At 38.7% G+C, this 21,923-nt stretch overlaps 1 protein-coding gene across 1 annotated transcript in view; it reads right to left on the reverse strand.

Annotated features, from left to right (window-relative positions):
* The window catches only part of LOC129778257 (serine protease filzig), a 139,398-nt gene extending 122,470 nt beyond the window's left edge, over window positions 1–16,928 (reverse strand). Inside the window, exon 1 of the mRNA XM_055785051.1 lies at window positions 15,775–16,928. Coding sequence (XP_055641026.1) covers window positions 15,775–15,877 — 103 coding nt within the window. The 5' untranslated portion in view covers window positions 15,878–16,928. The remainder of the gene's footprint in view (window positions 1–15,774) is intronic.
* Window positions 16,929–21,923: the final 4,995 nt, after the last annotated feature.

Genomic DNA, 21,923 nt, shown 5'->3' on the forward strand with positions numbered 1-21,923 from the left:
CTTTCACATTTCCACCTTGTGGAAATAAACACCGATAACAACAATAAGTCACCGGTATCTCTTCGCCTGTTAACCTCAGAAGTACCGCAGAAGTTATTGCTGGGTATTTTCTCCTGGGCTTGGGTTTGGCCAGGCGACAATAAAACAGCCACTTTCGACCTTCCCGGTTCGGTACTCGGATTCACGCGGACTCGAGTGCGATTGTAATTGTTTAGCGAAAATATTCGCATATCAACCGGCATCATCTTGTTGATAGATACTTATTGCCTTGCATTGACCCGGACTTGGGATGGTCCTCTTCTGCTGCTATTGCTGCTATCGCTCAAATGCTCCCCTAACGGTTCAATTGATGCTTGTACGAGTGAGCGGCAGTGAGAGAAGAGGCAATGCAAATAAGTAGGTAACAAAATACCAGCCATTACTACAAGTTAATTTCACTGTGTTTTATTAAGTGTAAAGAGGACATGTTGGGTTGAGCGAATAGTTGCGAAACACGTACAAATGGGAGTGGATTCGAGTGAATGCAATCGTTTTCAGAGGCTTGGATTCTTAGAACAACTTGTAACGACATGTTTTAGGATAACTTTTAGATACAACCACACTCGATAAAAATTTAGAGAAACGAAATGCGGCATCGATATTTTTGAGAAGTATCCGAAACGCTGGAGCGTCGTTATTGCATGGAGATGAGATACATCTTCAGAATAAGGAAATTTTATCGATATATTCAATACTAGCTGACCCGGAAAACTTCGTCCCGCCCAAAATTTGTGTTTGTCATCAATACCTTCAACCATTCACGTCTTCTTACTAAGCGCAAGTTCATGGGTCCAATCGCAGAACTGTTCATTGATTGATCTTCTAATCGACCCCGTTGAATTTACCGTTTACTAAAAAATTCCTAGTACTTCTACCAAAACTCATCATTATAATATCAGATTATTTTCAAACACAATTCTCGTTCAAGATTTTCCAACCACTTGCAAATTTGGCTCCATTTGCTTCATTAGTTTTCGAGTCATGCAGTTTCATTTGTAAACCTCCATATGCCTATTTTGGTTGGAAATGCTTGATTAAATTTCGATTTAATGTAGAAATTTGTGTTTCATTTGTATGGCGACCAAACCCCCCCCCCTAAGAGAGGGAGGGAGGAGTATCTAACCACCATAGAATCATTTGTTGCACCCTAAAACCTCCATATGCTTAAGTTGGTTTCATTTGTTTGATTAATTCTCTAGTAATGCAGAAATTTGTATTGCATTTGTATGGCAGCCCCCCCTTAGAGAGGGATGAGGGGTCACAAACTATCATGAAAACCTTCCCCGGCCCCAAAAACCCTTACATAAAAAGTTTTAATATATATATATATATATATATATATATATATATATATATATATATATATATATATATATATATATATATATATATATATATATATATATATATATAGAGAAGATCACCACAAAATGAAAGCATCGTTGACTAGTTCAATGGATGCGACTGATAGAAACTATACTCAGACAATTTATTATAGTGTCAGACATAGTACCTATCTGTTGACAACAAACTATCAAAACTTAAAACAACGAAAACAAAAAATACGAGATATCCGGAAAAAAAATACTTTAAGAAGATGATTTTCAATCCGGACGGATCGGAAGAAAACAATAATCTCTTATTGAAGGAGTTGCATAAGAGTATGCTCTAGGCCCTAGAAAATTTGGAGAAACGATTCTCGATCTCGGTGACCAAACAACTCTACGGTACACTAAACAGTACCATGAAAATCGTACATCGAACATCGTATTCTGTGTCTTCCGCTTCTTTAGAAACTGCTCTAAAAGTCCGAAAACAGCAAGAAATCTCACAGTACGATCGGAAATGATATTGTTGGTAAATATCCATGGATGTACGAAGTAGAATGAAGCAATAAAATAAAGTGAGCAGATAGAATTTTAGCGAAAAGGAAATAATGTTAGAGTGTAAAGAACTTAGTCTTCAACAAAGTACGTAAAATAGAAGGTAAGCGAAATCGCCTGTGTAAACAGCCGGAGAGCGAATGTGTTACACACACAAAGAAGTTAGCAATAAAAAATCCTCAATTTGTTCGAACTTGTGAAGTTTATGAATATTTCATGATTTGAAAAGTTCTAAAAAACATAAAAAGTGGCAAAATCGCAAGCCGAGCCGACGACAAACACGATAGTGTACTGCATTTGCACTGCAGGTAAAGTTTTATGTGATTTTTTTTATCGATTATCGAAACATACTGAACAGTTTTTGTTTACTTCAGCAAAGTGTCGAAGTGCCACGTCCTCGATGCCGGAGAACCTAAAGTCTTGGAGCCTTCCACCGTTTTCCGACCAACAATTTGTTGATCTTTTGGGGATACTGTTTTAACCGATAATCAGTAAAGAAGACGTCTTCGTACTGGAGGTGAGTGTGTTTTACATAAATTGTGATGAGATGAACTAATCGAAGCTATCCCATACATTCGCTCCTTGGATCTTCCAAAACGTTCCGCTACCATTCGTAGCGTATCTAATAGTACCAAAGAATCTGGTGAAGCTGCTACCAGAAACCATTCCAATGTTTCCTTTTGCCAATTTTCGCATGAATAATCGAACGATGCTTTAATAAAAGAGAAAAAAACAGCAGTTTGAGACTTAATATTTCATCAAATAACCAATTTGCGGGAACGACACTGCTTCGACATAACCTCTCCTCACATTTGTGAATCGGTGTTTTCATTATTTTTATAATACAGGTGCGATAATTTTACTGTTTTAAATTTTAAAATGATTAAGTAGACTGCTATTTCATCATTTCGAAACATATTTTGAGACAGTTCTTGTGGTACAATTTAAAAAAAAAATGTTCGAATTTATATGCATTCGATCGATGGTTTATTACTATTGTTTTGCTTTTTTTCTTTGCCTACCATACTTAAACAAGGTAGGGAGGAGACTACCTTCTTATTCTACGTACTTTGAGTCTTAAAGCGAGGCGTGTGGAGTTAGACAAAGAAAGTGTACATACTAATGCAAACGCCAACGTCGAAGCCAATACGCAAACATAAACGTAACCTTGCACAGCCGATTTGGCGTTGTTGAAGCGTAATCGAGTGGACTTCTTCCGACGTTTCGTGACAATGGATGTAACGCGGATCCATCACCACACTTCTGAGTCCAATAGGCAGTCTGTAGAGTGGCACTGAGCCATATTTCGTAGACTTAGACATTTCTTACTACAGAAAAGGAATCGAAATGTTGGAAACTCGCTATACCAAGTGTATTGCCTTCGAAGAAAAGTATGTTGAGGAATGAATATAGTAGACGTAGACACAACTCTACGTTATCAAAGAACACAACTCTCACCGCAGCACCTTTTTCACACGAACTCTGATCTTGAAATTTTTTGTCCGGAAAAATACACGAATATTTGATGATCAATCCAATATGTCTCCAATAAGCCCGAAACACTTCAAATTCTCACTCCTAAGCTCTCTACCGCCAATAAATTATAAAAATCAATTCGGTTTCTATTATTTCGGATATTCTGCAGTAATAAATTTTTTAATACTTTAAACTTTTTGTAATAACTTTTTAGTGGAAGTTTTGGTAGCCCTGAATTGTTTTCATTGAAGCAGCTGAAGATGATTGATTCAATATTCTTGATCATATGTCGAAATTTACATCCTCATTATGCGGACACCTTCCCGGTTAGAAAATAAATAATCGTTTCGAAACAGGGCATCGAAATTGATCTATACAGTAATTCTAGGCCAAATCGATCAAAAAACAGCAAATTTTGACCCAACCCTTCACATTTTTTTTGTAACTTGGTACTTATAACGGAATCTACCTGAATTCACAAATTCAAATTCCCGATTCAATTTTTGAGTAAGTTTTTAACAGTGTATTGAAAATATTATTTTTCCTAAATAGTTATTTGATTTTCCAACAGCTTTGTTAAATATCACATTTCAATTAAACATCTGGATTTTGTGTTACGATTTTTTGAAAGAAAGATGAATTATTTTGAATAGGCCCTATTCAAAAATCAGTCATAATTTAAATTGGTTATATAACAATGAAAATCATGATTAGTGGAAGCTTTCATCATAATTACCAAGCTTAAAAAAATCGGAGTCCGTCGGGTCCGCGACCGGCCGATTTGGCATGGAATTGCTCTATAGTGACTAGTTGGAGAATCACACAGGAGTGGGATTTGTGAGACAATGTTATGTTTGTTCTTGTTTCCTCCTGGATAGAATTATATGCACGGTGGATATCTAAATTTGTTTATAAGTTTATTCCGTCATATGTTTTTGGTCTGTACAATTTGAGGAGCACAAATAGGTTCAATAAAAATGTGAGATTTAGTGCGTTTAGATAATGCTTAACATTTTACAACTATTCAATTGTCTATAAAAGTGAAATTTCCTTCATCACGATGGATGTGTAGAAATATTTTCAATCAATTTATTTTTGAGATCTGTTGAGAAGTGGACGAGTTCGAAATCTTTTTTTATGATTTCTACATGCTTAGTGTTAACATTTTTTTTTAAATTTTATCCTCACATATTCATGTGAGGTCCTACGCGTTCTGTATTGCCCAATTTTTGATCGTAACAACGTTTTTACCAATTGCTTTAAATCCGTTTCGTGTTGACCAAGTGGACATCTGGAGTCACTGGACATTTCACCAAAGAATGATATTCGCTACAAGCTATACTTTGGTAACATTATAACATTAGTAACATTAGTTGATCGACAATGTTGAAGTTTGATTTTTAGGTTGCCTGAGATTTTCCCGACACTTTCGATTGAACCATCAAATACTGAAGGTGCTTCTTTTCCAGTCGATAAGTATCGGAATATCAATTTAAAAAAGGCTTCCCAGCCACTGCAGAATTATTTACCATCATTGTTAGGGATTAAGACACGATTACTATTTCCATATGTTCAGAATCAACAACTGTGGAAGATTATGAGTAAATTTCTGCTTTGATTGTTTGAAAAATAAAGAGATTAACGGCTTGTGCTCAAGTTTGATCCGTGTAAAGATCAGTAGTACAATATTTTATTTCATCAATTGTTAAAGTTCCATTTGAAGGTATTCTAAAGAAACCAAAAAATGGTTCACTTACAAACTAAGAAATTTGTACATAATTTTGAAGCACCTGCGTCGACCTTGTGTAGTAGTGCCTTACTTTTAAAAAGATTTTCGGCATTCGTTCCTATTTTTCTGATACTCATAACCTGCCATTGATAACAATTGGAGGATCGATTAATCCTCGATGTTTCAAATATTTGTCACTTCCAGGGTACAACAGAGGTTTTACTGTTGCTTGGATGAGCCGGCACCTGTATTGTGGATGGTTCTAAATCCAGTTTGTTCCGCAAGTTTGTCAGTTTTTAAACATAAAAATACTACAACTTTGAGCTGTTTTATTGATATGGTGGATACCTGCACTGTGCACCATTGAGGGAATTAAATTTTCTCTGATAATAGACAAATATGATGCCGAATGCAGTATCTATTGCTCAACCAACGGACCAGGGAATAATTCGAAATATAAAACTGATCTACCGAGAAAAATTGAAAAATGTATTCTTTTGGAAATCTTTTTTTTTTTTTTGACTATTCGAGTCTTGGCACCATGTCTTATCAACCCCAATCTACAAATTTTGGAAGCGAATAGGTGTGGTGCAGTTAATAAATACTTTGTCAAACTCGTTCATGATTCCTACTCCTAAGACTAGTATAGTTGTACCGCAACTCGAAGAAAAAAGAATGTGCCACAGTGTCACATGTTATCAGTATAGAGAATGGGCAATTCGAAAGGATTGAAGATTTTGAGAAAGATAAAGAAAATTCACGAATGCATACAAATATCAACTATAAATAACAACTCTAAACAATATTCTAAGAATTTTTTTTATTTATTTATTTGTATAAAACCAAACTATAGTATAAAAAATGGTTCTCAAAGTATACACTACACTAATATGACGATTCTTGATAAAATGTAATGACTACACAATCATTTGGCGGAATGATCTTTTTAATACGCCTGTTCTGTTTCATCAAATTCGTAGATCGTGAGGATCTCAAATACACAAAAATAGCTTTGTAAATATGATGGAGCTCCAATTAAGATCTTGTAAGTTTGGAAGCACATTCCTAACTTTAGGTGATTTTCGAATGAATTCCCCAATAATCTCGCATTAAAACTAATGAGTGAAGGCCGAAAAAAATCTTTTTGCATGTGTAATTAACTTGAGCTCTCCAATCGAGGTGGCAATCCATTGAAATTCCCAGGTTTTTGACCGTCCTCGAATAAGGAAACAATACCTGGTCTACCTTTATTAGTGGTGGGTTACAGGTTATTGCAAATGAAGTCTTGAAAATTATCGATTGAGTCTTCTTGGCATTTAATTTAAGTCCATTTAAATCTTTTAAAGTTACTTCAGTTTATGATTTGCCCTATATCATTATTAACTTTTCCAACAATATCGATTAGGCTTTCGGGCATACCAAAAGAACAGAGTTGAACATTTTCGAAATATAAATGTAACCTACAGTAGTTTAACTCATTCGGTATGTCATTGATGAACATTGAATATGGAAGTGATCCATGGATAAAGCCCAGAGGAAATCCACAACTTATATATTAACATGAACATATCTTGTTTTGAAATTCAACAAACTGTGAACGTTCTGTTAGAATGGAGAGTAACAATTTAACAGCAGAAAACAATTTAAAAATAGATTTAAATTTTCAACAAAGCAGTTTGTGATTGATGGAGTCAAAAGCCTTACTGAAATCGAAGAGGACTAGAACTACAACTTGTTTCTCGTAGAGTGCGCATCTTATGTTGTTTTCATTTTTTATTAGTGCTGTTATTGTGCTGCATTTTTTACGATATCCCGACTGAAGAGGACATAGGAAGTTATTGCTAAGTAAATATTCGTGGAGTTGTTTGCATAAAAGACTTTCGATGATAGGTAGAGCAATCAATATGCTAATTGGTCTAAAATCTTTGTTTTCGGTTGGGTTGTCGTTTTTGGCAATTGTAAAAATGCAAGCGATTTTCCATGTTTCTGGGAAAGCAGATTTAGTAATTATGCAATTAAAAATATCAGTGTTCACGGGAAGAAGTACAGCTTTCTTCAGTATTGTTAGGCTAATTTGATCATAACCGATTGCCTCACAAATATGTGATCGAATAACATCAGCAGAAGGCAATTCACACAGAATGACAGTAAATAAATCGAGTTACAAGATTGAATGCGAATGCGCAGAACAAATCACTTTTTTAAGCTCATATACTGTTTTCAAGAAATATACAAGGTATTGCCACGAGAAAAACTTAACAACAATAACCTCTTTATGTTATGTTGCATTGTGTAATAACATGTATAACAGCTCATGTGATAAATAATTTATAAAATGTTTTTTGCTGAGAATTTTGCATGTCACAGGGAAAAAGTGTTTCAATTATACATATTGGAGGAAAACAAGATTTATATTTTTAGGAAAATAACCTGTTTCGAATATACCACGTTTTCATTATATCAAGCGATTTTTTTTAATATAATCGAGACGTTACTGTTATCACCTTCATATGACTATTTATGAAGACGCATGTGCTGTGTCATTGATGGACATTCAAACGGCAGCTCATATTAAAAATGTCATGTGACACCTCAACATTCGTTCGTTTTACGAATTTGACGTTCATCGTTCCGCAATCAAACAGCTTTGTTGACGGGGTAAGCGGAGAGCGTTCATTCAACACATTCAACACATTATAATTGATATGGGATCGTTTTACGGTTGCTTTAATATGAGTAATTCGTCTAAGTACCGTCAGCCGATCGTTGAATAACCTTCGAGAACGTTTTGCTGATCAAGATAAACTACTAAACTAGGGGACTATCCAACAAAATAGTATGATCATATGGTCACTTTCCACGTGACATAATTATTGAAAGGAGCGTGAGAGGTGAAGTTGTGTTAGATTTGTTCAAAATCTGCATATTTGTACTGATTTGACATGTTTGATTTGCCACTTATTTGTTATGAAATTATTAAGGCACTGCTTTTTGTGTGAATGTCGTCTATGGATGAACTGGCATTCAAATAGTTTGAAATCAAATGACATTCAAAACAAAAATCAAATGAGCCGGAATCAAAGGATAGTTATGACTACGAGCGAGGGAATGAATGTACAGTAAAACCTGTTTTTGTGCGTTTCTTTTTTGCGAATTTTTTTTTGGTGCGATTTTGCTCGACCTCGGAGGTGTTTCAGAATCTGTATATACCAGGGGTGGCCAAACTTTTGAGTATTACGGGCGACTAATTGTTCAAATATTAGGCCGCGGTTTACCAGCGTTGACTATATCAAATAGTCTTTAGAAAATGAATGTAGTACTAGACGATAAAACAAAGTTTTAACCCTACTGTACTCGCGCGTGAAATCCTAACTCTTATACTCACGCACGGTGTCACAGACAATGCGTGTCCCTGTAATTTTATTATTGTGTATTTTTAGGCGTTATTGGTTTTTAATTAAAGTAAAGAAAAAGATGTAATTAAATGAAAAAAAAACGTCAGAAAATATTTTTTCTTCAACTTCTGTTTCAATAGTAATTTAATTCAACCTCCTCAAAACAGAGTTATTTATCATTATTGGTCTGTGAGACCGTATGCTCGAGTATAGGAGGGTTAATTAAAGGAAAACAATAGGTCATACTAAAAAAATTTCAATGATAAATTTTCATACAAAATGAAAAGACCTATCGGTTACTGAACAATCGATAAGTAATACTTTATTTTCTATGAAGTCTCATCAAACGTCAGAAAATGAACTTAGATGAACTTAGAACTATTTGCTTTTCTTTAGGAAAAACTAGATAGATAATGCTAGAGTGGATAATGTTAATGCTAGAGTTATTCAAGATTGCTTTCATGTTATTGACTACATCTTGCTGTTCCTTATCAATAAATCTTTACTAACTGGACATGTACCTCAGGTTTGGAAAGAATCCCTGATAGTCCCTATTCAAATGGTTGCTGGAACGATTAAAGCCGAAGAGTTTCGTCCCATCAACATGTTGCACACATTAGAGAAAATATTGGAATTAGTTGTTAAAGGCCAGCTGTTGGAATATTTAAATCATAACACTTTGCTAATACCAGAACAATCGGGATATCGGGAAGGTCATTCCTGTGAAACCGCATTGAACTTGGTGTTAGTAAAATGGAAAGATAATTTAGAATGTAAAGAGACCATCATTGCTGTTTTCTTGGATCTAAAACGCGCCTTCGAGACAATTTCTAGGCGCTTTGGAATTACGAGTACTGCATATAAATGGTTTGAAAGTTATTTGTATGACAGAACTCAACGGACTATTTTTAACGATTTCATATCCAGCCCCGTAGGGAATAATCTTGGAGTACCTCAGGGAAGTGTATTAGGGCCCATTTTATTTATTATGTACATTAATGACATGCGACGAGTTTTACGATTTTGTGATATCAATCTTTTTGCAGATGATACTGTATTATTCATTGCAACTAATGATTTAAACCAGGTCGCGTCACATTTAAATGGAGATTTGCATTCTTTAAGTAGATGGTTGAAGTATAAGCAATTAAAATTGAACATAAGTAAAACGAAATACATGGTAATCTCGCGAAATCGTTCAAATGAAAACGTCTCTATTGTTATTGATGATGAGACTATTGATCGCGTTCGGGAAATTAAATATCTTGGCGTGACTATTGATGACAAACTCAAGTTCAACACTCACATTGACAATGTCATCAAGAAAATTGCCAAGAAGTATGGAATCTTATGCCGATTGAAAAACGATTTAAATATTTGCAGCAAAATACAGCTATACAAATCAATCATCTCTCCTCATTTAGAATTTTGCTCTTCCATTTTATTTCTGGCCAATGAAGCACAAATATCGAGATTACAGCGTTTGCAAAATAAAATAATGCGGTTGATACTAAAATGTAACAGATTCACTTCCTCATCTTTAATGTTGGACGCTCTGCAATGGTTATCCGTGAAGCAAAGGATTGTTTATTTAACTATGGTGTTCATTTTCAAAGTAGTTAAAGGTTTGCTGCCTCGATATTTGTGTGATCGAGTTGAAAGAGGAAGTGACTTTCACAGTTATAACACAAGAAACGCGAATGAATTGAGAACTCCCAATTTCTTGACATGTGCTTCACAAAATTCGTTGTATTTCAAAGGTATAAATGTGTTCAACTCGATGCCAAGACATATTAAACGTGCAACAACACTTACAGAATTTAAGAGGCACTGTATTTCACACGTGAAAGCTGTGTTTCATTAACAGCCGACCGATATATTTTTAAATTTTATGACGAAGATTGTTACTGACGAAGTTTTATACGAACGGATAATTTAATGTCTGATTTTTTTTTGCAGTTTGTTTTTAATATTTTCAATTAACCTGACGAAGTTTTTTTTGAACGCCCAACGGCTGGCTTGTGCTCTGGTGGACCACTCGACTGCAAGGGCCTCGTCGGGACCGGATCGGCTATGTTGCGGACATGACTGAGTATTGGCTTGTTTTGGTGGTGAACTGTGGTGTTTTTTCGAGGTGGTGAACATTTTGTATAGGGTAACTTTTTGAAATTTTAGGGTCGATTGTTTCCCATACATTCATTGGCACCTTAGTGTTTATGTTAAACTCAATAAAACATATTAGTTGTAAGAATAGACATATCTTCATCAAAAAGTTTCATGCAATTTTAAGACATTTGGCATGAAAAAAAATAATTTTTCGAAAACCCCGATTTCCTTTACTTCCTCCTTGGATGATTTTTCGATTTTCAAAAAACTCAAACTTTGACCGCTTTACGCCACTCTCCCTTAAGTCCGATAGAGCTGATATTTGGCATAGGGTGTTTTTTCGAGGTGGTGAACATTTTTTATGAGTTAACTTTTTGAAATTAGAGATGACCATTTTCATTGGCACCCCAATAAACACCTTATAGAATGATCACGGTAAAAGGTAGAGAGACATTTAATCTATTGCGATTGGAATTGAAGCCAAACTAGACACTATCCTAGAACAGCTGGCGGGCACCTAGGAATACCTACGCGGGCGACCGGTAGACCGCGGACTACCGTTTGGCCATCCCTGGTATATACTATATATTCGACCAGTTTGAGACGATTATCGTCTGAGTCAGTTTTGCGTGTTTTGTCAATAATTAAGGGTTTTCAAGGTTGGCAATCACGAAATTTTACGATCCATCGATTCACAGTAGATCTATCAATAGTTTCGTCACAATAAACAGCCTGTGAACAATAATGAATCTCACTAGGATTCACTTTCTCAGCAGTTAAAAATTCGATAACAGCGCGTTGTTCAATTCGTTGACAAAACGACGCCATACTTCTATTACTCAATACGAACTGAATTTAGGCAACGCCTTCAAACTGCGCAGGTGTTTAATAGCACTTCCTCATGACACCAGGTGCGCTTCTGGAGTTCATTTAGTTCGTCTTATATGATAATGTGTACATTAATAACCAGCCTACCATCGTAACCTTCACTAATAGTCCAGAACCTTAATTGATGCACCATGTAGCATACTACTCAAATCAGTATATGCAAGCAACGAAACAGATGTTCCCACACTTCAGATAAGCAAAACGCCTTCCGTCACAGCTTCCGTGCATACTTTGTACCTAACATTGATCGATCCGTTACATAAATTAATTCATCCCATTCGAGCAACGTCAACGACAACGATGATTGTGATAATTGCCTCCGTAGTGAAAAGGTAATCATGCCAAGCGCCAATCATCTTGCGCTGGCCAGAGGAACCGCGATTTCTGGGGCACTCGACGCACTCGGCACTAGGATCATTACCACACCGCGTTGGATGTCTTGCTCCGAGCAGTGGAGTGATAGCGTTTCTTTTTTTTTTCAGGGTAAACCACCGGACCGGAAATGGTAACCTCTTTCGGATTGCGTTGGTATTTTCCAAACGGACAGGTTTGTTTACCCAGATGCTCCCTGGAGCGGACCCGGAGGGGAGATGTGTGCGCGATGCTCATGTCGCTTGATCAATTAGCTCTCACCTACATTTCTCCTCGCCCGGAGAGGGAGAAGATTGAACGGCGAATCAATCAATCAAATCCGGTACCGGTGCGCACCGACCCGCGCTGCCAACGATTATCGGCGTTGATCTGAGTTATGTTTTGATGTGCATTATTTGCGCGTATTATATTATTATCACTAGAATCAAATTATGCCCTGGTCGCACGCGCGCGTTTACCCATGGGCGCCCTCCATTAGCGCTGAATACTGTCGTAATCAGCCGGGAGTGCAAGATTCCAGCCGGCCAGCTAGCCAAACACGAACGAGGACAGATGGCAAGTCTTTCATGTTTCGAGCCGTTGTCGCCCGTTAGGCTTATGTCTGTTATCAGTGCAGTTTCTCCGGTTTCAAACGCGCGAATCGAGATACGTTGGCCTGATCTGAAACAAGCCATTTCACCGTTAGAGCGCGCCGAGAGAGCGGAGACCAGCTTCCGAGTCGCCGGTGGAAAAATGTACGGTACTTTGATAATTATATCTCACTTGAAGCTGGCAGGAGCTGTGATTTCAAAGGCAGGTTGTAGTACTTTTTTTTGTTTGTAGCTTCAATTTCCCTCGGGCGCAGCGAGAGAAACTGCTCGATTCATAAGAGGTACAATAAGCTTAAAAGCTTTCTCCAGTTTTTGAAAAATATTGAAATATTATGAATGTCTCACATTTTGATAAATTCCGAAATGTCACTAAAGCTTAATCATTTTGCCTTCAAGGTCGCGTAATATCCAAATTCAACGTAGCGGAAGGTGGCCCTGAACTGACCTCACCTTAGGAATAGCGTAGAATTCCAATAGTGTCAGGTGAAAGTGGTCACAACGCTGATAATTTGCTTGTATGGTGACATTTTCAAAAATATCCAAAAATGTAACATCGGATTCTATATTTCTCTTTGATTACATGCATGAAGCACATCAACTGGTATGAGATGTGGCAAAAAACTTTTACAATTCAACTCTGAAGAGGCTAAACAACAAATGTGGTAGGTAGCTCATGGCCTTAGAAATGAGTGGAGTCGGTTTTGGACCGCTCTCTGCTATACACGATAGCATCAAATAAAAATGTTTTTTTTTATATTTAGCTCTTCACCGGCGCTATCCAAAATTTTGCAAATTTCTAGTTTACATGCAATCTGCTTTCACTGCAGGATTCAAATTTACTTTTCTGACCACCCGCTTTACCTGTGGTGTTAAATAATGTTTCCATTTTTGGCATCATACTGTTCGAAGATGATAGAAGAGGATTTCTAAGACAGCCATTCTTTCTCGTGTCATTCGTAACGAAGGAAGATCGAAAAAAAAGCGAAGCGTAGAATGATATTAGAAGCTGGTCAAGCGGAGATTTTCGTGAGAATGTTTTATTATGTTCCGCGGTCTGGAGGTTTTTGTTATGCTCGCTCTGGTAAGAGTGTGCGCGAGCTTGCGTCTAGTTTGTTGATTCTGTTTTGTTAGCACCTTCGTGGGCTTTGAACATGTGCCGTGGTCCGGAATGTAGGTCTCTGTGTCGAATTTTGATGTACGCTTTGTTTACTTTCCATTTTTTCCCGTTGTCGTTCGCCCCCGCCTCCAACATAAGCCGTCAGCTGGAGGCATGCCATCGACACATCAGTTGAAATACGCAACCCGTTTCCGGGCGGACATAGCTGGTGATGAATGTTTCGATGACAAAATGATTTGAGAAATTCGGAGCGTCCACCTGAGCATCGATTGCTGGAGACAAACAGAGGTGTTAATTGTTCACCCATCTACAACGACAGTGGCTTATATAGCATCTTAGAATTGTTACATATACACTTAGCCTTCGCTATGATCTAGAACACATGCCTTGCCCGATGGTTCAGCATTCAAATAGTTCCTTAATACGTTGACTGCAAACTGCAAAACAATGTATGATTCATTTGTGAGTTGTGAACGTGTTTGACAATGCACAAAAAAATTGCATCAAAAACAAAAAAATTAAAAAATACGGTTCTAATAGTTTGCGATAAAGAACGAAACTACCACTTTTAACGAAAATCTGAGAACCATTATATTGGTTTGGCATGGAATGGCTGTATATGAATAAAAATGGAACGCTGAATGTGTTGATAAGAGCAAACCTCGAGGAAGGAATTGTCCGATTTCGGGCTGTCCTTATTCTATCATATTTTCAGTATCAAACATTTATTAGATGTAACGGAGGAACATGTTATTTGCAAGTGGTTGAAAAATCTTGAACGAGAATTGTGTCTGAGAATAATTTGATATAATAATGACGAGTTTGGAGTACTGAAATTTTATAGTAAAAGGTAATTTTAAAGGGTCGATTAGAGGATCAATCAATCAACAGTTCTGTGAATGGATCCATGAAAGTGCGCTTAGTAAGAAACCTGAATGTTTGCAGGTATTGATAACAAAAAATAAAATCGTATTGATAACAAAAAATAAGTACCGGCGGGACGAAGTTTGCCGGGTCAGCTAGTCTATATTTAAAAAAATGGATTTCTGTCTGTCTGTCTGTCTGATTCTTATAATCTCGGAAACTACTGAACCGATGAAAATTGGTATGTAGGGGTTTTTGGGGTCGGGGAAGGTCCTTATGATACTTCGAGACCCCACCCCCTCTCTAAGGGGGGGCTGCCATACAAATGAAACACAAATTTCTGCATTACTCGAGAATTAATCAAACAAACGAAACCAAATTTGGCATGTGGCTATTTTGGGGTGCAATAAATTGATTAATGATGATTAGACACTTCGCCCCCTGTCTAAGAGGGGGCTGCCATACAAATGAAACACAAATTTCTGCAATACTCGAGAATTAATAAAGCAAATGAAACGAAACTTGGCATGTGCAAGTTTTAGGGTGCAATAAATGATTCTATCGTGGTTAGATACTTCCCCCCCTCTCTTAGGGGGTGCTGCCATTCAAATGAAACACAAATTTCTGCATAACTCGAGAATTAATCAAGCAAATGAAACCAAATTTGGCATGTGGAGGTTTTAGGGTGCAATAGATGTTTTTACGGTTGGCATACACTACACCCCCTCTCTAAAGGGGAGCTGCCATACAAATGAAACACAAATTTCTCCATAACTTGAAAACTTATCAAGCAAATGGAACCAAATTTGGCATATGGAGGTTTCAGGGAGCAATAAATGTTTTTATGGTGTGTCAACCTTTCCCCTCTCTAAAGAGGGGAAGGGAAGGAGATTGCTGAACAACTCGAGAACTAATCGAAAAAAGAAATTGTCTGGTTTAGGACTGTCTTCATTGTAGCATTGTAGCATATTTTCTAACATTTATTCCATGTAACGGATAAACATGTTATTTGCAAGTGGATGAAAAATCTTGCACGAGAATTGTGTCTGAAAATAATCTGATATTATTATACCGAGTTTTGATAGAAGTACTAAATTTTATAGTAAAAAATAATTGTAAGAGGTAGATTAGAAGATCAATCAATGAACAGTTCTGCGATTGGACCCATGAACGTACGCTAAGTAAGAAAACGTGGAAGTGATAACGAAAAATAAATTTTGGGCGGGACGAAGTTTGCCGGGTCAGCTAGTATCTAATAAAAATATCATTAGCTTTTCTTTCACCTTCACCGTCATTGTGTACACGATGAACTCACCTCTTTCACTTGTTGAACTTAACCCATTTGCTGCGTCAACCATGGCCAGTAGAGCTAGTACCAGCGCTGCCCTCGGCAATCTCCACTTGACGTTGGTCACCATCACGTCTATCGCAGGGTGACTGAATTTTAAACTCTTACTCCCACCAAAGCCAACACTCACTGCGCACCAGTTGCACTCGTAAATAAATATTCCTTTGGCAGAGTGAAAATCTCCGCCGCAGCCAGGGCCTCGTCGAACTCTTCGGCACCGTATGTTTATCTTCCCGTTTTATTTGTTTTCAATCAATTCCATTGAACACCGATGGGCACTACCAAACTACGACAATCGCACTACTTGGACAAACATCATACACTTTCTCCCGGCATGCAGACGAATTCCAAGGAACTGGAGAACCTTGAACCTCTTCAGCTTTTCCTCTTGCTTGTTCGGTGCGGTTTTTCTGTGTGTTAATTTTGCTTGTTGAACAACAGAGATTACTGTTTTGGAGAATATTTCACTTCAGACTAATGATTTGGCGGTCTGTCACTGGTAGATGATCTAGCGAACCAAAACACTACAGCACAATAGTGGCCAGCGCATTTCATTCGTCAACACTGAACACTGAGTGAGAGTCGGGAAATTAGAATAATTAACATTCGCAAATAATCCGTTGGTTTTTTTCCCGTAAAGTGATCGAAACCGCAAACGCAAGCGCTAAGCCACACTCTACAACACTCGGCCGAATCTCAGCACTACTTGACTCAACGCAAGAGCCCGGAGAAGTAAGAGCAAAAAAGAAAGTACCAACCAGTCCGCGAAACGGCCGAAAACAATTTGAGCTGACAGCAAGGGGTACGTTAAGTTACTACCGATTCTTCCACTGCGGTCATGGATTGTGGCTCACCACCGTGCGCATACTCATAGCACTACTCGTTGGGAAGGGGCTCTGCCGCTCCGTTGTTCGACAGCATCGACTTTCTTTTTACGCGCGCTCGCGCACACTCAAACCACTTTCTTTCGCGCGAATCAGACTTTAACACTGTAAGGAGAAAACATGGACGGTTTCGACGGTGAGCTGACAGGCGGCACACACTCACACGAAAGTACGAGAGAGGGAGTTACGGGAATGTTCGACCTTCCTCAATGACCACCGAAGACTTACTGCGGATCCACTTGCACCGTCGCAACAAGCCACAATGCCATCCCAAGCGAACCAGATGCGTTGCAGCATCTCAAGCTCTCCGATGGCTCACAGCGCCTGGACCCGGCTCTCCTGCTCTGCCACTTTTTTCCTAATCTCCAACGCTCACTTTATCGTTAGAGTGAAGCTTTCCTTCGGCAACCTATCGAGCATAGAAAGGCACTGACGGCACAAACCAAACGCTAGAAGAATGGGATGACGGACAACCATCATCGACGATGATATGTTTGGGCTCATGTTGAGACTGAAGACAGATGTGGATGTCCACGCATGATCATGATTGACTGTCATGAAATCGTCGCGATTACAGTTTCAGCGAAAATGGTACAATCCTCTAGGAACCCATGCTAAAAGAACCGGTGAATAAAAGTGAAACTGTTGGCATCGATGTTTCGATCAAGCAGAACATCACGTTCATTTGTTGATAAATGAGATACACATCTAACATTATTTGCAAATAAAATTAGTAACATCAGTGGCCGAGAAAGGGGTGTTGCGAATTTCGCATATGATTTCATTTGCTTCCGGTACACGCAATTCATGCTTGGCACAATTTTCTAATTTTCCACCTTACACACATTGTGGACCAAATGAACGAGATTGTTGTGTTGATGGCGTTAGGTTTTTGGTGCGTTTTTCGGATCACCTAAATTTTTCGCATATTTGGGAACTGCATTTGCACGAATAAAGTAGGACAATAAAAATAGCAATCACAGATATAGAGCAGCAGAGGAAATGTGTTCAGTGTCTCAAAATGTGGAGCACTTGTTTGGGGTACAGGTTGATTTTTTTTCCAAAATATATATTTTATTGAGGCACATATGGCGTTAGCCTAACGGGGCCGCGAGTTCAATATTTTGACAATTTTTGTCTTACGACTATGTTAGTAATATGTAACCGAGTACTCGCGGTAGGCTCGAGGTTAGTATTACAAAGATTCTCATAATTGGGATGTTGCAGTCTCCATTACTCTGTATGTGTGGCCGACACGGGATACTTCTTATTGGGGTGTAACTGATCATCTAGTCTGTACCTCATATCAATCGTGGTGCATCTCTCTTGACTCGAGGAATCCAGGGTAGAATAGTCACTGGACGGTACAATCTTCAGCTCGTGTAGAGTTGTCATGAACGGTACAACCTTTGGCTCTTGTTGAATGTTCAGTGGCCTGCACAACCTTCGACCTGTGTATCTGTAAAGAGTATGTGTATGTACAGGTTGATTTTGATATGGAGCGAAGTGTTATTCGATTTGTTCCAATTCCGGAAGTACCTCATCCGATGGAAACTGATATTTTTATTAGATATAATTTAGGATATTTGCATCAATTATTTTATTATGTATATCTACAGGGAAGCTTCGATACAACGTACCCTCGTTATAACGTACCCTCGATATAACGTCATTCAATATAACGTACATTGTACCTCAACGTTACGTTATGTACACATTTCCAAAGTGTAAAGGAACAAATTTTTCAATATTTTTTTCTGATAGAACAATGAATTGTCTTTCATTCGCTATCCAACTCTTGACGAGTAAAGTTCAGTGTCGTTATTGTGCGTTGCCACTTTTACTATTGTGCGATTGGTATAGTGTACGAGTGAAGGTCATTGCTGTCCGCTTTCGAATTGACCTTTTGTGAAGTGGAACAAAGGAAGCAGCGCTCTTGCAGCTTGCAGCCCTTGGCGGCTGTTGAACATTGGCATAACGAGATCGCCATCGTGTGGCTGTCGTTAACGGGAATTATCATCACGTGACCGTGTGAGCTATTCTTGCGCTATTGTGTTGATCCATAGCGCGTAGTCTCTGTCTCTCCCTGGTTAGGGCAGTAGAGCGTAGTATCGGAACATCTTTTATATTAAGGTACACATATTTAATATTAATATTATTGTTCAACTCATATGTTCATTGCTTAATATTATCATCATAATTTTTTGTTTGTTTGTTTTGTTATTTTTTTTTGAGATTATTGTTAAAATCAATAATAGATTAGAAATAAGACAAATTTTTTTGTAAAATGGAGAATAGTGGAGGATCTCCAGAGATGGAGATCTCCGATAATGAATCCCATTCAAGATCTGGGAAAAAACATAAGTCCCTCAAAAAGAAGATAATTCTTCTGGGGACGAATCTGCTCATCCTTCCAAGCCCCCCTCTAAGAAAATAGCAAGCCTCCCTTCTGAACCCACTGTTACTTCCACTCCCGCTCTCCCATCATCGATTTCGCTTCCCCCTTCTGATGTTTCCGATCCAACCCAATCCTCGTCCTCGTCCTCGTCCTCGTCTTCTCCCTCTGTTGTCTCCGCTCCACGTGTCAGAGTTTATCCAGAAGATGCACCTGGAACTGGCCCGTGGGTTGTTTTCCTCCGGCCAAAACCAAAAGGAAAAAACCTTAACGTGATTCAGATCATGAAAGATCTGGCCAGATACACTTCTGTATCTGAAATTCGCAGGGTTAGACCGAACAAATTGCGGGTTGTCGTGAATGAACGGAAACACGCAAACGAGATTGTTGCTGACCAACACTTCACTCTCGAATATAGAACATTTATACCCTCCCATAACGTAGAAATTGAGGGGGTGATAACTGAAACGGGTCTGACGAGCGAACAAATAAAAAAAGAAGGAAAAGGCAAGTTCAAGAAGCTTCCCTCAATGGAAGTAAAGATCTTGGACTGTCGCCAACTCGGGAAACTCTCCCATGATGGGGACCAAACTAAATTTATGCCGTCAGACTCATTTCGAGTCACCTTTGCTGGTGCCGCCCTCCCTGACTACGTTATGGTGGACAAATTGAGACTACCTGTGCGACTCTTCGTGCCAAAGCCCATGACTTGCAACAAATGCAAGTCAGTTGGTCACACTTCAGATTATTGTGCCAACAAGGAGCGCTGTGCCACTTGCGGAGAGCAACATGAGGGGAAATCCTGCAGTGCGACTGAGCATAAGTGTCCATATTGCGGAGGATCCCCACACGCGCTCTCAGCTTGTGAAACTTACAAGAGTCGTTGGGAGAAACAGAAGCGCTCTTTAAAGGAACGCTCGAAGCGCACTTTTGCGGAAATTTTAAAGGGCGCTTCTCCACTGGCCCAACAACAACAACAACCAATCTCAACACACAATATCTTTTCCACGTTGCCAGTTGATGAAATGGAAGCGGACACAGCTAACGGGGGCACACCGTTTATTTTCAAAGGGAATCCCCGGCGCAAAAATGTGACCACTCCCAAAGTTCAAGAACAAGTCCCCCCGGTGATACCCCCAGTTAGCTTGCCTAAAAAATCGAGTGCAGCGGACAAGCAAAATCAGGTTCCTCCTGGCTTCCGTGGGAATAGTTCACCTTCGAACGACCCAGCACTCGAGGGGACATCAAAAACCCCAACTGTCCCTGTTTTTCCGTCCAGCTCAACTTCCCAATCGGGATTTATAAAGTTGTCTGACCTTTTGGATCAAATCTTCAAGTGATTTAATGTTTCCGACTCCATCAGAACCCTTGTCATCTCAATGCTTCCAGTATTAAAGACAATTTTACAGCAATTGATGCAAACATGGCCCCTCCTTGCAATGATTATCTCTCTTGATGTCTAATTTAGATAGAGAGGTCGGAGATATCACTGTTTTTCAGTGGAATTGTCGTAGTCTTATCCCTAAATTGGATACATTCAAATTTTTAATTCATAACTTCAATTGTGATGTTTTGCTCTGTCCGAAACTTGGCTTTCTTCGCGAGATGATATCTCTTTCCACGATTTTAATATTATACGCTTGAACCGTGATGATAGATACGGAGGGGTGCTTTTGGGGATCAATAAGTTCCACTCATTTTTTCGAATTGACCTTCCACCTATTGGAGGGATTGAAGCTGTTGCTTGTCATGCAAACATCAGAGGCAAAGACCTCTGTATTGTCAGCTTGTATTGGCCTCCGAGAGCTGCGGTTAGCCGCAAACAACTTGATGACATGTGCTCACTCCTTCCTGAGCCACGATTGATCTTGGGAGACTTCAACTCTCATGGAACTGCCTGGGGGGAACAGTACGACGACAATCGTTCATTGTTGATATATGACCTTTGTAACAACTTCAATATAACCGTTTTGAACACTGGGGAAACAACACGTGTGCCTAAACCTCCTGCTAACCCAAGTGCTCTTGACCTCTCGCTTTGCTCGAATTCACTATCGTTAGATTGCAAGTGGAATGTAATCCAGGACCCCAACGGTAGTGATCACTTGCCAATCAAAATTTCCATCACCATTGGGTCGAATTCTTCTGAATCTATAAACATGGCATATGACCTCACAAGACACATTGACTGGAAAAAATATACGGACGCGATTGCTCTAGCCATCAATTCCAGAGATGGTTTACCTCCATTGGAGGAGTATAACTTCCTTTCTCGTTTGATCTATGACAGCGCGGTTCGCGCTCAAACGAAACCCATCCCAGGTTCCACTATTCGTCGAAGGCCTCCCAATCTATGGTGGGATAGCCAATGTTCCAAGCTTTATGTAGAAAAATCGAATGCATTTAAAGCTTTTCGGAAACGTGGAACCCCTGAAAATTTTCAGACGTATTTGGACCTTGAAAATCAATTTAAAAACTTGATCAAAGGGAAAAAACGTGCTTATTGGCGAAATTTCGTGGGAGGTGTGTCACGAGAAACGTCAATGAAAAAATTATGGAAAGTGGCTCGAAACATGAGAAATCGCTCTTCATCCAATGAAAGCGAAGAATATTCACATCGATGGATTTTTAATTTTGCACGAAAGGTTTGTCCCGATTCCGCTCCAGTGCAAAGAATTATTCGAGATATACCACAAGATAGGTGCGATCTTGATTCCGAGTTTTCGATGGTAGAATTCTCTCTTGCTCTCCTTTCATGTAACAATTCTGCTCCGGGATCGGATAGAATTAAGTTCAACTTGCTGAAAAATCTCCCTGATGTGGCGAAACATCGCTTG

The sequence above is a fragment of the Toxorhynchites rutilus genome, chromosome 3, assembly GCF_029784135.1.
Source record: "Toxorhynchites rutilus septentrionalis strain SRP chromosome 3, ASM2978413v1, whole genome shotgun sequence".
In the NCBI taxonomy this organism is placed as follows: domain Eukaryota; kingdom Metazoa; phylum Arthropoda; class Insecta; order Diptera; family Culicidae; genus Toxorhynchites; species Toxorhynchites rutilus.